Here is a 13496-nt window from a genome sequence, read left to right on the forward strand (position 1 = left end):
ACTCCTGTGTATCCTTCCATATTCCCGTGTCTAGCAGGAACTGGAATTCTTGGTTCCTGATTTAAATAAGAAGTAAGAAACGATAGGGCTCCTTCCCTGCCAACTTTCTGGTCTTCTTATTGCAGATTTTGATAAGCTCCCTAAAGAACCATAAGCAATGGTTCTTTAATTTTAAAGATTTTTACCAGTAGGTGGGTTGGGGTTTTTTTGTTTGTTTGTTTTTAATACTTCTGATTTTGCTTTTTGGCCCTCAGATGACCGCCAGAATCAGTGACACTAATTTTTTCTTGACTAGCAGCACCAGCTCATGTGGAATTCAGCTGGAGTGAATAGTGCAAATAGGCTAACATTTGACTAGGGCTGTGTGAGTCATGAGGCCCCTCTAGATCCCTCGTGTCAGTGGGTCATCACGATACCTGTTCCTAAATCTCTCTGCTTTATATGTAACTCCTTCTAACTGTTGGGTGACTGGGCATTTCTTTGCGCATCAAATGTATTCTGCATGTTCATTCATCTTGTTTTGCTTTTTCTTTATTTTCATCCTTTTTCCTCATTGCCCACTTGCCACCTTCCCCCCCCTACCCTGTACTTGTCCACCTCTGTACTCCTGCTCTCCATCCGGCCTTCAGACCATGAGAGAAAGATTGAACTGGTTCGATTTCTCATAGCTGACTATGTGAATGTGCATGTGTTGGACGCGTTTTCCGAGCATGCCAACGCACTTGCTTCCTCCGCTGTTGCCACCTTCCAGGATGGGGCGGACCCAGGGCTGTCTTTTCTCTCTCTGCCAGTGCCAAGCTGCCGGAGTGAGAGGGCACCCAAACGAGATGGTTAGTAGCTGACTTAGCTCTGCCTTAGGTGTAGAACCATCCTCAGGGGCTTAGCCTAAAGCCTGGCTCTCTATGTAGGAAATACTGGCATTGCTGTTTGCTGCTTGAACTGGATCTAGGGTCTAGCACATTGGCAAGAATACGTTTCCTTGGGAGAGATGTGAGGACACACCTTCTCTCCTTGAGCCTCTTTCACATCACCCTGGCAGGGGGAGGGGTTGTGGAATCTCCTTATGTTTGTTCACTTGGATTCTCTGCAATGGTTCTTTAATTTTAAAGATTTTTACCAGTGGGTGGGTTGAGGTTTTTTTGTTTGTTTGTTTTTAATACTTCTGATTTTGCTTTTTGGCCCTCAGATGACCGCCAGAATCAGTGACACTAATTTTTTCTTGACTAGCAGCACCAGCTCATGTGGAATTCAGCTGGAGTGAATAGTGCAAATAGGCTAACATTTGACTAGGGCTGTGTGAGTCATGAGGCCCTTCCAGATCCCTCGTGTCAGTGGGTCATCATGATAACCTGTTCAAGATTGCAGGCTAAATATTCTAATTTACTTTTTGTAGATGAGGAGACCTACTTCCAGAGATTAAGCGACTCAACCAAAGTCGCCTAGTAGTCAGCGGTTGAATAGTAGTAGATCCCAAGTCACTGGACTCTCATTCCAGTGCTCCCAGGTTCTGAGCAGAGAATGGGCACATTGGAATCACCTGAAAGGGTTTCAGTCCTCTCAGAGGACTGGGTCCCACCCATAGAGATTGTCATTTAATTGCCTGGGCTCTGCTTAAAGATCCCATGTGCAGGGAGGTTTGGGAACCACTGGGCTGGAGCATGGGTCTTCCCTCATGCACTCCAGCTTTGAGGAGACCCTGTGAGGTGTGAGGCTCTGCCCACACTGTCTCTCCCACATCATTTCCATGCTCAACATGCCACAGAATAGGAGAGTCTAAGGAAGGTTTTTGAATGGTTTTATGAGCACATTTACTCTGCACAAAATCTGTTTTCTTGTTATTAGATATACTGTTTGGTGAGAGGGAGAAAGATACCAACTCTCCATTTTCCCAGTTCTCTGAATTTAGAGGCACTGATGTCGTTGATGGTGACGTTTATCTAGGTCTTCTACGTTGAAATCTCACCCCGACTCTTGTTACCTTTCCCAAGTGTGTCCTTGAAGAGCTTATGCTTTTACTAAGTAGACTGGGACCATATTTTGATATTTTCTAAAAACTTTTAAAAGTTCCAGCCACCAAGTTAAACACCATGAGCAAAACCAGCCTTGGCCAGAGCATGAGCAAGTATGATCTTCTGGTTTGGTTTGAGATCAGTGAACTGGAGCCTACAGGAGAGTAAGTCCAACTTTCTAAATTTTTAAACAAAGGCTAAGTTTTCAAAATAAAAAAAAATGTAATTTTGAGTCGCCTCTTATTCAGGTTAAAGAATCATTGTCACTGTTGAATTCCAGTTTTGAATTGAATTTTTGGTGGTGTTGGCATTATTCTTTGAATTAGATGTTTGTCAAAGAAGTGACTGTCCAGAATAATAATTTGCCTTCTTATTAGCAACAGCCAAGAACATGGAGACTGGCAGTTTGTACGAGGAAGGAAAACTTACAGAGTGGATTCCGTCAGCAGCAAAGCAAAGGGAGTCAGAAGCATATTGCACATAATATAGTCAGGACTTTAACCTTAATAATCTCAGTGAGAGGATTGGGGGCAGAATGATTCTTTAGACCAGGGCTTCTCAACCTCGGCACTGTTTTGGGCTGGATAACCCTTTGTCATGGGGGGGCTGTCCTGTAGGATATTGAGCCGCATCCCTGGCCTCTACCCACAAGATGCCGGTAACACCGGCCCTCCAGTGTGCCAACCACAAATGTCTTCAGACATTGCAAATCACCCCCAGTTGAGGATTGTTGACCTAGATCAAAATAATCAACATCAGCTTACTTTCTCTGGGTGAGCTGTGTTAGAGTAAGTGGTGAAAATAATTGTTGTTCACAGTTGTCTCTAAAATGCTCTTGGAAAAACACACAGAAAAGATCCCATTTCGAAACAGAGGCAAGGGGCTTTATCAGTTCACGTAAGGGGTAGGGAATAAATGTTACCCTGATGATCCTCTGTTTATAATGCTGAGTACCGCCATCGTGATCAGCTCCATGGAACATTTTTTGAGTTCCTACTCTGTGTGAGAGTATGGCTGCATCAGTCCTGTATTTAATTGTCAATAGTGACATTGCTTTAAGAAATTGTACTTTCCGTAGACAGATCTATAATGTGTTTATAACTTGCATTATGAGGGAGACATAGTTACAGTGGTAATAGTGTCTACTGAGTTCATTGCTTTCTGATTCTTAAACACTACCTAGAATCTGAAACGATCCCTTTCTTCCCTCCTGACACCTCCTGTTGCAGTTGTACATTTATTTATGGAGTATCTGTCATGCAGGAGGATGGGATGGAGCCAAAGGATGTTACCGTGCTGTGAGCACTTCGGTCTAGTGAGGGTGATGTGGTGTGGATAAGCGAAAAGGTTTATTAAATGCAAATGAGTATGTGATGAAGTGCCCAGATGGTGAGGAAGACGGGAAACAGAGACCATGGGGGCTGTAGCGACAGGGAGGACCTTGCGGATGAGGTGGCACTCAGCACAAGCATCCCATCTAACTGCTTTCTCATGCATTTCTATTTTTATAGGTACATCCCAGCTGTGGTTGACCACACAGCAGGCTTGCCCTGCCAGGGGACGTTTTTGCTCCATCAGGTACTAATGAGGGAGCCAGAGAGGGCCTAGGAAGGACGGATACAGAGCTCTTACTGTCTCTCTGCTTTTCCTCTTCATTTTAAGTGGATTTGGGGATTGAAGAGACCTTGTCCTTCTTTTTTTTTTCTTTTTTTGTGTGTTTGTTTTTTAATGTTTCTTCCTCAGACCTTGGCTTATATTATACCCTTGCTTATATATATAAATATATTTTAGAGGACCTATTTTGAAAAAGACTTTGTTTTATTCAATTATTATAATTTGTGCAGCTCCCATGTCATTTTAAACAATTTTATTTTCTTATATACAGTTTTCATGTTTGGAAACTGTGCTTTCACAGTTGAAAGTTCTTAATGGAGATAGAGGATGGAAGTTGCAGTGGACTAAAAATCTGGCCATGAAATGTAGGTCCTCCTTTTGTAAATCAAGGGTAGATTCAGTCAGTGCTCAACAGTGCTTGACTGGCACACCTGGCTGGCTCAATCTGTGGAGCATGTGACTTTGGATCTCAGGGTTGTGAGTTCAAGCCCCACATTGGGTGTAGAGATTACTTAAAAATAAAAATGCTTATAACCCAGGTGGGCATAGGAGCTGAGGGTCTCATATTCTGGGTCATACGATCTGGTCATCTGTTCTTAAAGCCATGTCAGAACCTGGTTCTTCCTCATCCCCTGACCTAAATCCCTTTGTTTAGAGTAACAGTGGGGCAGCGTTTCCCCCTCTCTCCAGACCTCTTCTTGCCCAGCCCTACACCATACAGTCCAGAAGTCATAGATTGTGCCAGCTAAACTGCAACCCTGCTCTGTTACCTAGGGCATCCAGCGAAGGATCACAGTGACCATCATCCACGAGAAGGGGAGTGAACTCCATTGGAAGGATGTTCGTGAGCTGGTGGTAGGTGAGTACATTCCATCGGCTGAGGTTGGAGCCAGGCTTCTTCGAGGAGCGTGGGGAATGTGGGGAAGGAGTACTGGAAAACACAGAGTGTGGAGAACATGTGTAGTTTGAAACTACTCTTGTTTCTCAGCCCCCATCATTAGGGATATGTTATTCAACCAATCTTTATTTTACTCTGTTACTGTGGGAATGGTTCTGTGCTAGAGGCTCAGAAAGGGCATAAGAGAAGTTTCTGCTCATTGTGAGCTTGCAGTTTCGTTGAGGAGACAAGCTATGGATGTTTAAAACAGTTTGGGGCACCGGGCTGGCTCAGTTGGTGGAGTGTGCGACTCTTCATCTCAATGTCCTGAGTTCGAGCCCCACCCTGGGTGTGGAGAGTACTTAAATAAATATATATACTTTAAAAAAAATAACAAAACAGTTTGATGAGTAAGTGTGAGGGCAAGTGAGAAAGATCTGTGCTGAGAATTAACAGCAAAAAGGATGTTTTCATCTCTTTTGTTTTGTTCTCCACACACAGAAACATCTTGAGTAAGAGAGTCAGGAACGTCTCTAAAATGCAAATGGCTAGAAACCCATGGCCAGGGTTGCATGATGAAAAGAAAAAATTGACTAAACCATGTAAGCTTTAGAGTCTAAGGCAGGGTTCTGAATCTTTTATTGCCATGAACCCCTTTGACAGTGGTGAAGCCTCAAAATTATGTTTTTAAATGTAGAAAATAAAGTACAGTTGACCCTTGAACAACATGAGGTTAGAATAAGCACAGTTGAATATTCACTTTTAACTTTTGACTCCCCAGAATTTAACTGCTAACAGCCCACTGTTGACCAGAGCCTTCCCAATAACTTAGTCAATTAACACATATTTTGTATGTTATATGCGTTATATACTATATGCTTAAAAAGCTAGAGAAAAGAAAATGTTATTAGGAAAATTGTAAGGGGGCGCCTGGGTGGCTCAGTCGGTTAAGTGTCTGACTCTTGATTCTGGCTTAGGTCGTGATCTCAGGGTCGTGAGATTGAGCCCCGTGTCAGGTGTGCTGGGCTTGGAGCCTGCTTAAGATTCTCTCTCTCCCTCTCCCTCTGCTCCCCTCAGCTCACGCATGTGTGCTCTCTCAAAAAAAAAAGAGGAAGAGGGAAGAGAAAATACATTTACAATGCTGACTGTATTTATCGAAAGAAATCTGTGTATAAGTGGCCCTTGCAGTTCACACCCAATAACACCCTTGTGGTTCAAGGGTCAACTGTACATAGGATTACAAAGGGAACTAATGGTACTGAAATTTCTCAAATACTAAACAGATTTATAATATAAACTGTGATTTAGGGGCGCCTGGGTGGCTCAGTCGGTTAAGTGTCTGTCTGCCTTCGGCTCAGGTCATGATCCCAGGTTCCTGGGATTGAGCCACATATCAGGCTCCGTGCTCAGCAGGGAGCCTGCTTCTCCCTCTGCCTGCCTGTCTGCCTACTTGTGATCTCTCTCTGTCAAATAAATAAATAAAATCTTAAAAAAACCCCTGTTATTTATATTAATGCATTAAATGCATTAAAGAAGCAGTGGGTCTGATTTCTATCATTCAGAGTGTAATGAATGTCAGGATATTTTACCTTAGTATGATATGAAAACTTCTATGATTTCTACTGTGGACAGAGTCACAGGTACTGCTGATTTTCCTGTGGGTTGTCCTCTCCTTTCATAATTGAAGGAAATGCCAAATTTCAGTCAGAAGTTTATGAAAATAAAGTTGTAATTTTTTTTCCCATTTAAGCACATAGACCTCCTGAATTCTATACACAGACCCTTTGAGTATCTATGGACTAGACTAAGAACCCTTAGAAGGGAGATTTTACACTCTACTGTCTAGGGCAGTGGTTTTCAAGCTTTTTTTTTTTTTTTTTTTTTAAATGAACATTTATGTAGTGCTTACTCTGTAACAGGTACATTTCTGAATGCTCTAGAAATATTAGTTTATTTAATATAACATAACAAACATATAACGTGGTTGTAACAATCATGTGAGGGAAGAATTGTTAATCCCACCTCACAGAGGAGGAAACCAAGACTCAGAGGTTGAGCAATATGCCTAAGCCTCACAGCCAGAAAGTGTTGAAGCTGAGATTTGAACCCAGGCAGTCCAGCTCCCTAAGCTGTGCTCTTGACCTCTATGCCATACATCCCCTAGGGTTCCCCTAGTGTTAATTTGAAGACGGTTGTAGGATTTTGAACAAGAAAGTGGTATAATGAAGGTGGTGGCTAAAGAAGTTTATATAAAGTGAGCGCGGGGTGGATTGGAGAGGGGGAGAGGTGAGCAGCCGGGAGGCCAGTGCCGTGGCCACCACAGTGTTCCAGACAGGAAGGGGATGACCTTTGTGAGCAGGCAGTGGTATCAGAAATTAAAGTTGAGATGAATATGAGAAACTTTTTGAACAGAGTCCGTCAGGTTTCACAGTGGACTAAATGTGGGAAGTAAGTGGAAGGCGACGTGGATTGTGGGAGACCACTCAGTGGTGAGCCACGTGACCTTCCAGCACCTGAAGGTACCTGGGTTTAAAAGTTTCTCTTTGGCTTAATGAATCTCCCTTGGTTTTTAAGTGTACCCCTGTCCTAGTTTGTTTATTCTTCCTTGTAGGCCGGATCAGGAATAAGGCTGAGGTGGATGAGGCTGCGGTTGATGCCATCCTCTCTCTAAATATTATCTCCGCCAAGTACCTGAAGTCCTCCCATAACTCCAGCAGGTAGGGAGGGCCCCTATGCAGCCCGATGAGTCCACACTCTGGGGGCTGATGCTCCCCCGTTAGATTCCTTTTTCACCCAGTGACTGCTGTTCAGGTGCAGAAACATATTCCTTTCTCACTTCAGACATCCCTTTCCTCCCTGCACCCCTGCTCTCCAAAAGTAAATAAATAAATAGAGATCGGTGTATGTGGATCAGTTATCCGTATAGAATGAAAATGTTCTGTCCTGTGTGGAGTTAGAGTAGATGTAACAGAGTCTGAGAGACAAGAACAGAAAAAGAAAATGCAGCATGCTACCCAAGGGTTTAAAAGTACAAATTAATTGTTGCTGAGCTAAGTGTTTTCCTATGAAGGGGTTACTGTGGAGAAAGGTCTGTTGGTCCTGAGTGTCATGGAAACATGCCCTCCCAGGCATAGCGAACCGTCTTGTGTTTAGCTTTGGCCGCTGCCAGCAGAGGCTCCAGGAGTCTCAGTGTTTGCTTTTCATTTTTATTTACTCATAAAGGTGATAAATTAATACATATAAACTCTTCTGAACAAGGTTGTCTGCTATAAATAGTGAATTTTACTTTAAATTTTAAATTAGTTTCCCTTAAAATTCCATTTTATAATCAAGTGATGACAGTGCATAAAGTCCATAGCCAGTCTGCTTTCCCATGTCCGACTGGAGATAAATCTCTTGGGGCCCCCCTCCGTCCCCAGGAAAGGAGTTAAGTCACTGTGCACAGACCCCACTCCTTTATGTGGCAAGGGCTGGGGAGCAGAGGTGGCTCTGTGTTCTGATGTGGCCTTTGCATTACAGGAGGACTTCTATATACCCCTCCCTGTTCCTCAAAAACGTGCTCACATCTGTGTTGGAAAGAGGGAGAGGAAAAAGGAGACAGAAAGCAGAAACAGGATTAGAAGTTTGGGCCAGGATTAATTTTTTTCCGTTGTTTCCTTGTGTTACAGTTTTGCATAGAAAGAGGGAAAAAAAGCAACTGTCTGTGTGCTTTTTGCCTGTAGGTGGAGCTGCAGGCACTGTGAGAGAGAGGGAAGGAATGTGAGGGTGTGCCGGTAGGGGAGGGGTGGCAGAGGTAAAGAAGCATGCTCTGGCCCTGCCCGATCTATTCCTGGGCAGAATCGTGAAGAATGCCATTTCTCTGAAGTCAACATTAACCCCACATGGTATTCTCTCCAGCTGGACGTTGATAGCAGATATTCAGGTGGCATTCACCATATTTTCTTGGCAACTATGAGAAATAGATCTTAAATTTCCCTAGAATACTTAGCAAAATACACAGAACAATGATGTTTGGTTCAAATGCTGGTTGCCTGCATTAGAGTAACCTTCAAAAGTCCTTTGATTCATACCCAGCTACAGGTCAGATGCTGTAGATTAATTTGGCTTTTGTTAGAAGCAGCTTCTTTCACAGGAGAAGTTTAGAGTTAATTAATCAAAAAAGTTGGCTAAAGTTAGGTATAATAAAAAAGATACGTACTTTAAACAATTTAAGCTATATAAACGTACATTAACTTGTCAAGCTCTTACCGTAGGGCCAAAGCCTTTCCTTAAATTGTAGGCTCATTTATTGAACTTCTGATTGTTATTCTTGCAAAACCATGCCCATAATTCATCATCTGGTTTTTAGTTTGGTGGAACAAGAACTAGAAACCTATGAAGAATCTAAATGCAAAATCCTTTAAACTTTTTATCATTTATCATTAAAATTTATTACTTGCCCCCCCCTTTTTTTTTTACACTGATCATACCCAAACTTAACAGGTGTTTTTTAACTCAGCATTTTCACATCTTTTAAAAAGATTCAACTTGGGGTGCCTGGGTGGCTCAGAATTGGTTGGGCATCTGACTCTTGATTTTGGATCAGGTCGTGAGATCAAGCCCTGTGTCTGACTCTGTGCTGACCATGGAGCCTGCTTGGGATTCTGTCTCTCTGCCCCTCCCCCTGCTCACTCATGCTCTCACCTCTCTCTCCAAATAAATAAATAAATAAAGTTAAATTTAGTTTTGTTTCGCACTAAACAAAAATTCCTTTTGCCCTCATGTTTCATGGATTTGCCTAATATTTTATTAAATTAGATGATTATAATAAGTACAACTGTATAAACAGGTTCAGGACCAAATACTGTTGATACTTGATAAGCACAATACTCAGCTCTTAGAAGCCAACTGTCTGGCATATGAGATACCACTAGTTTAGGATGCTCACTGCAAAATGGACATCCTTTTTTATATTAGGAAATACAGAGAGCATAAGTTAATTTGGCAAGTTGCTAAGTAGAATTTAGTTAAGAGAGCTTTTGTTCTGTTTGCCTAAGGTTTAATGTTTGAAGTTGAACTTAAAGAACTGCAGTTTGGGTGTGTGATGTACATTTATCTGTGAGAGCTATTCCGGCGTGCTCATTGGATGTGTAGCCCACAAGGGCCACTGCTGCTCTTCTTCCCAGTCCTGCTTATGTGTTACCTAATTGACTTGGTTTTCCCTTCACTCCACAGCAGCTTCCTACCATTTCCAGTACCGAGTCACCTGCAGACAGGTGTTAATAGAGGTGGTGTTCACCATCCCTTCTGTGCCCAGCATTTTCCTTAATTAAATGTCTCAGGAGAGGGACCCATGTCATTGTAAGCTGTCTATCAAATTGTGCCCCACGGAGTTCTCTGTTAATTGTCCACTTGGATTCACTTTGCTTAACAGCAAATTTGTCCTTTTTTATATACTTTTTTCTCTTTTGCTTTTCTCTCTTTTTTCCTTTACTTTTTTGTTCCACAACTGCACTAACAAAAGCCTTTTCTGTGTTTTTGCAGGCTCTTTCTTGATAAGGATATTCCTAGGTATTTTCTGTTTGCTTTTTTGCACATAAAGATTCTAGTTTATCAGAATGCTTTATGTCTTATGTTGCTTAGACTACTGTTTTAATTTAGTAGTTTTTCCCCATGCAGACCTAGGATAGAGCAGCACCTTATCTTGTGCCCTGGCTTTTCCTGATGTGTGTACAATTTCACATACAGCTTCTTAAGTGATTGGTAGAGCGCTTCTTTTCTCATCCCATTTACTAAACTCTTGTCCATTTTATTCTTATGCACCTTCAGCTTTTCTTCTGCTAGATTACAAATTAGAGTGTTACTCCCCCTCCTTTCATATGAAATCTCAGCCTGGGTCTTCTCTTCTCCTTGTCTGTCCTCTCTTTCAGAAGCTTGAAGGTTTGCTGCTCTGTATCTTTGCATAATTATTCACTGTTTTCTTGGTTTTATCCTGTGAGGTAGTAGAGACCAGTTCGGCTATTTGGGAAGCTGAGTCTGTGAGAAATAGGTTGTTTATTTTTAAACATTTCTCTTTCTGCTGTCAGAGCTGCTTGTCTCATCTATTTTCTTCTTTTGGGGTAGAAAAAAAATCCTGGTTCAGTAGTGAAGGAAGTCTTTCTCCCATCTCTCTTCATCTGATTTAGGGAAGTTATTTATTATAGGAAATCTAGAAAAGACAGCAATAGCAAGGTTACTATTGGGAAGGAGCAAGGAGGAATGTAGAAGGAAGCAAAGTGTGCAGAAAGTCTTTCTCGCTGAACTGGGTGTGAGCCAGTGGTGATGGAACGTGCACTGTGCATAGTAGACACTTGTCATGGGGCCGGAGTGGGGGTGGAGGGCACTGCGGGCAGAGCTGGGAGCTGGGCTGTAACTCAGTGCGGTGCTTCAGACGATGCTGCAGAACTGGCAGAACGGATGTCAGGTCAGGCCTGTGGGACTTTACCAGTAGGAGAAAAGGAAGATATTAGAACAACTTAAAAAACTGTTTCTGGGTGCTTATTAAGTCAAGCTTCTAGTTGTTACTGAAGCGGAAGATTGCTTTTCATGTGGATTTTTTTTGAAAAGTAACAAATAGTAGTTAGCCAGCTTTGGTATTAAAATCATTCTTTTACTTAAACATCAGCTAAGAATAGCCTCCTGTTCTTTTATTTAAAATTAGACTCTCTGTACTTAAATTATTCTGCCTGTTTTCTCTGTCAGGCCTCCCAGGTGTTTGTGACATTTCGAAGGCACAGCGGAACTGGACTGGGATGTGAAGATAGGATTGCAGGCTCCTGAGGATTTGCTTCCTGCCCTATTTGTTGACTGCGGAGGCGCTTACTTAGGCTTTCTTCCTTTAGTTTCTGTCCACAGGCAATCTTAATCTCTTTGATTGATCTGTTTTTATGTTTATAGGCAGAGAAGCAGGCTTGTCCAGAAAAAAAAAAAGCATAGCTAAGTGCTCCTGGATGGTGGGTGGGGCGAGAGACTGGGGGCCTATCTTTTCCTTCTAGGGGATAAAGGCTCCACCGTGTCATTAAATGATCTCAGTATATTCCAAGTGTTTGTTGGTGTAGGATTCGGTAGTGTTACTGACAGAGAACCTGGACTAAGGTGACTTCACTTCTTCTGGATGACTCCCTCTTGCCTTTCTGACCTCAGGACCTTCTACCGTTTCGAGGCCGTGTGGGACAGCTCCCTCCATAACTCTCTTCTTCTGAACCGAGTGACGCCCTATGGGGAAAAGATCTATATGACCTTGTCAGCGTACCTAGAGGTGAGGAGACTTTGAACCTAAATCACCGTGAATGGCTAGGCCTGAACAGTGGGCAGATTACCACAAGAAATGAGGAGGAAAGATTCGGCTGCATTTTTTGTCAACTGTTGGCTACTGTTCTGATTGTATTCGCTTCTGTTCCTCATCTCTACGTAATCACAAAAATCCTACGACCGGGCGCCTGGCCAGCTCGGTCAGAAGAGCGTGCGACTCTTGATCTTGGGGTCGTGAGTTCAAGCCCCATAGTGGGTGTAGAGATTACTAAAAAAAAATAATAAATAAACTTAAAGTCATATGGCTTCTATTATAACTTCAGTTTTAGTAACCTAATCGCCTTCTTCAAAGAAGATACAATTTAAAGAAAACTTCGCCTCTTGTTTTTGCGGCTGTGGGCAGAGCCTGGTAGTGATCAACGGCACAGACCCTAGAACCAGCCTGTCTGAGTTCGGATTCCGGTGCTGCCACTTACTGCCAGCATGTCCTTCCACAGGGGCTCTCTCTGTGCCTCAATTCCCTCATCTCTTAAATAGGAGTAGTAATGATGGCATTTACCTCAGAAAGGTGTAGAGAGGTCAGATATAAAAGCATTCGAACAGTGCTTGGCACATAATAAATAATAACTATTAGCCATTATTTCAGAAGAAAGTTTTTTAAAAATTGGGGAAAAGAAAGCAGCTGCAAGGACTACGACTTAGTCTTGCACACATTATCTGCCGAGCTGCTGTTGAAGTAATTGGTAGAGCTGAAATAAATCTTCCAGCCCCCACCTCTGGGTAAATCTTCCAGCCCCCACCAGCTTTCCGACTAAGCTAGTGCACAGAGTCCTGCCACAGACGCTCTGTCTGCATTTAAATGGAGCCCACTCATTTGTGCTTTCAGTTGGATCATTGCATCCAGCCAGCAGTCATCACCAAGGACGTGTGCATGGTCTTCTACTCCCGGGATGCCAAGATCTCACCTCCACGCTCTCTGCGCAGCCTCTTCGGCAGCGGCTACTCAAAGTCACCAGACTCGTAAGTTTCTGAGACAAATGTAGCTTCCAGCTCGTTTGCCCCCTACAGAAGCAGCTGAGCCCTCGGTGTCCCTCGCCTGCTGTTTCAGGGTTGGCTTACAACCTGATACCAGGAGTGCAGTAACTTCAGAGTGTTGGCATTTACTGCAATACTGATGGACACATGAGTGTGTGAAGGAAGGAAGGAGTATTACATTGTGAGCACTCGCAGAACAATTTTGCAGGGACTAAATGTTCTTTCAGATGTCATTAATTCTAACTGATTACCACTGGGATTTTCTTCTTTTAAAGATTTATTCCTATTTAAGGTATATCAAAATACGTCAAGACTAATACAGGGATTACCGTGCCTCACTATCCAGCCTAACTAATAAGTGTTGCTAATACGTGGAAGGTTCAGTACCCTTCCTAATCACATGCCCCCAAATTTGATGCTCATCGTTTCATTCTAGTCAGACTTTCCCCCTCATCTCTTCTCTTGTGGTAAGGCAGATTTTTATTTTTTATATTTGTATTAATAAACTTTTGAGTTTATCGTTCAATTTTAGTCCTCCTGTTGAAGTAATTCAAAAGATTGGGATGAAAACAAACTCCTTCTAGGAAAAATATACTTCTTAAGTTCAGAATAAGAAAAGAAATAAGAAATGTCTGTAATTATATTTGAGAGTGGGCTGTAGTCCCTACACAGGAGACCGTGTTTTAAGTAGA

At 42.6% G+C, this 13496-nt stretch overlaps 1 protein-coding gene across 1 annotated transcript in view; it reads left to right on the forward strand.

Moving 5' to 3' along the window:
• Positions 1 to 13496, forward strand: part of KIF1B (kinesin family member 1B) — a 137286-nt gene that overhangs the window by 111217 nt on the left and 12573 nt on the right. The window contains exons 33-38 of the mRNA XM_081816819.1: positions 2065 to 2173; positions 3521 to 3587; positions 4398 to 4482; positions 7112 to 7217; positions 11662 to 11776; positions 12656 to 12789. Of these exons, the coding sequence (XP_081672945.1) occupies positions 2065 to 2173; positions 3521 to 3587; positions 4398 to 4482; positions 7112 to 7217; positions 11662 to 11776; positions 12656 to 12789 (616 nt within the window). The remainder of the gene's footprint in view (positions 1 to 2064; positions 2174 to 3520; positions 3588 to 4397; positions 4483 to 7111; positions 7218 to 11661; positions 11777 to 12655; positions 12790 to 13496) is intronic.

The sequence above is a fragment of the Leptonychotes weddellii genome, chromosome 4, assembly GCF_054177405.1.
Source record: "Leptonychotes weddellii isolate Sample4059 chromosome 4, ASM5417740v2, whole genome shotgun sequence".
Classification (NCBI taxonomy): domain Eukaryota; kingdom Metazoa; phylum Chordata; class Mammalia; order Carnivora; family Phocidae; genus Leptonychotes; species Leptonychotes weddellii.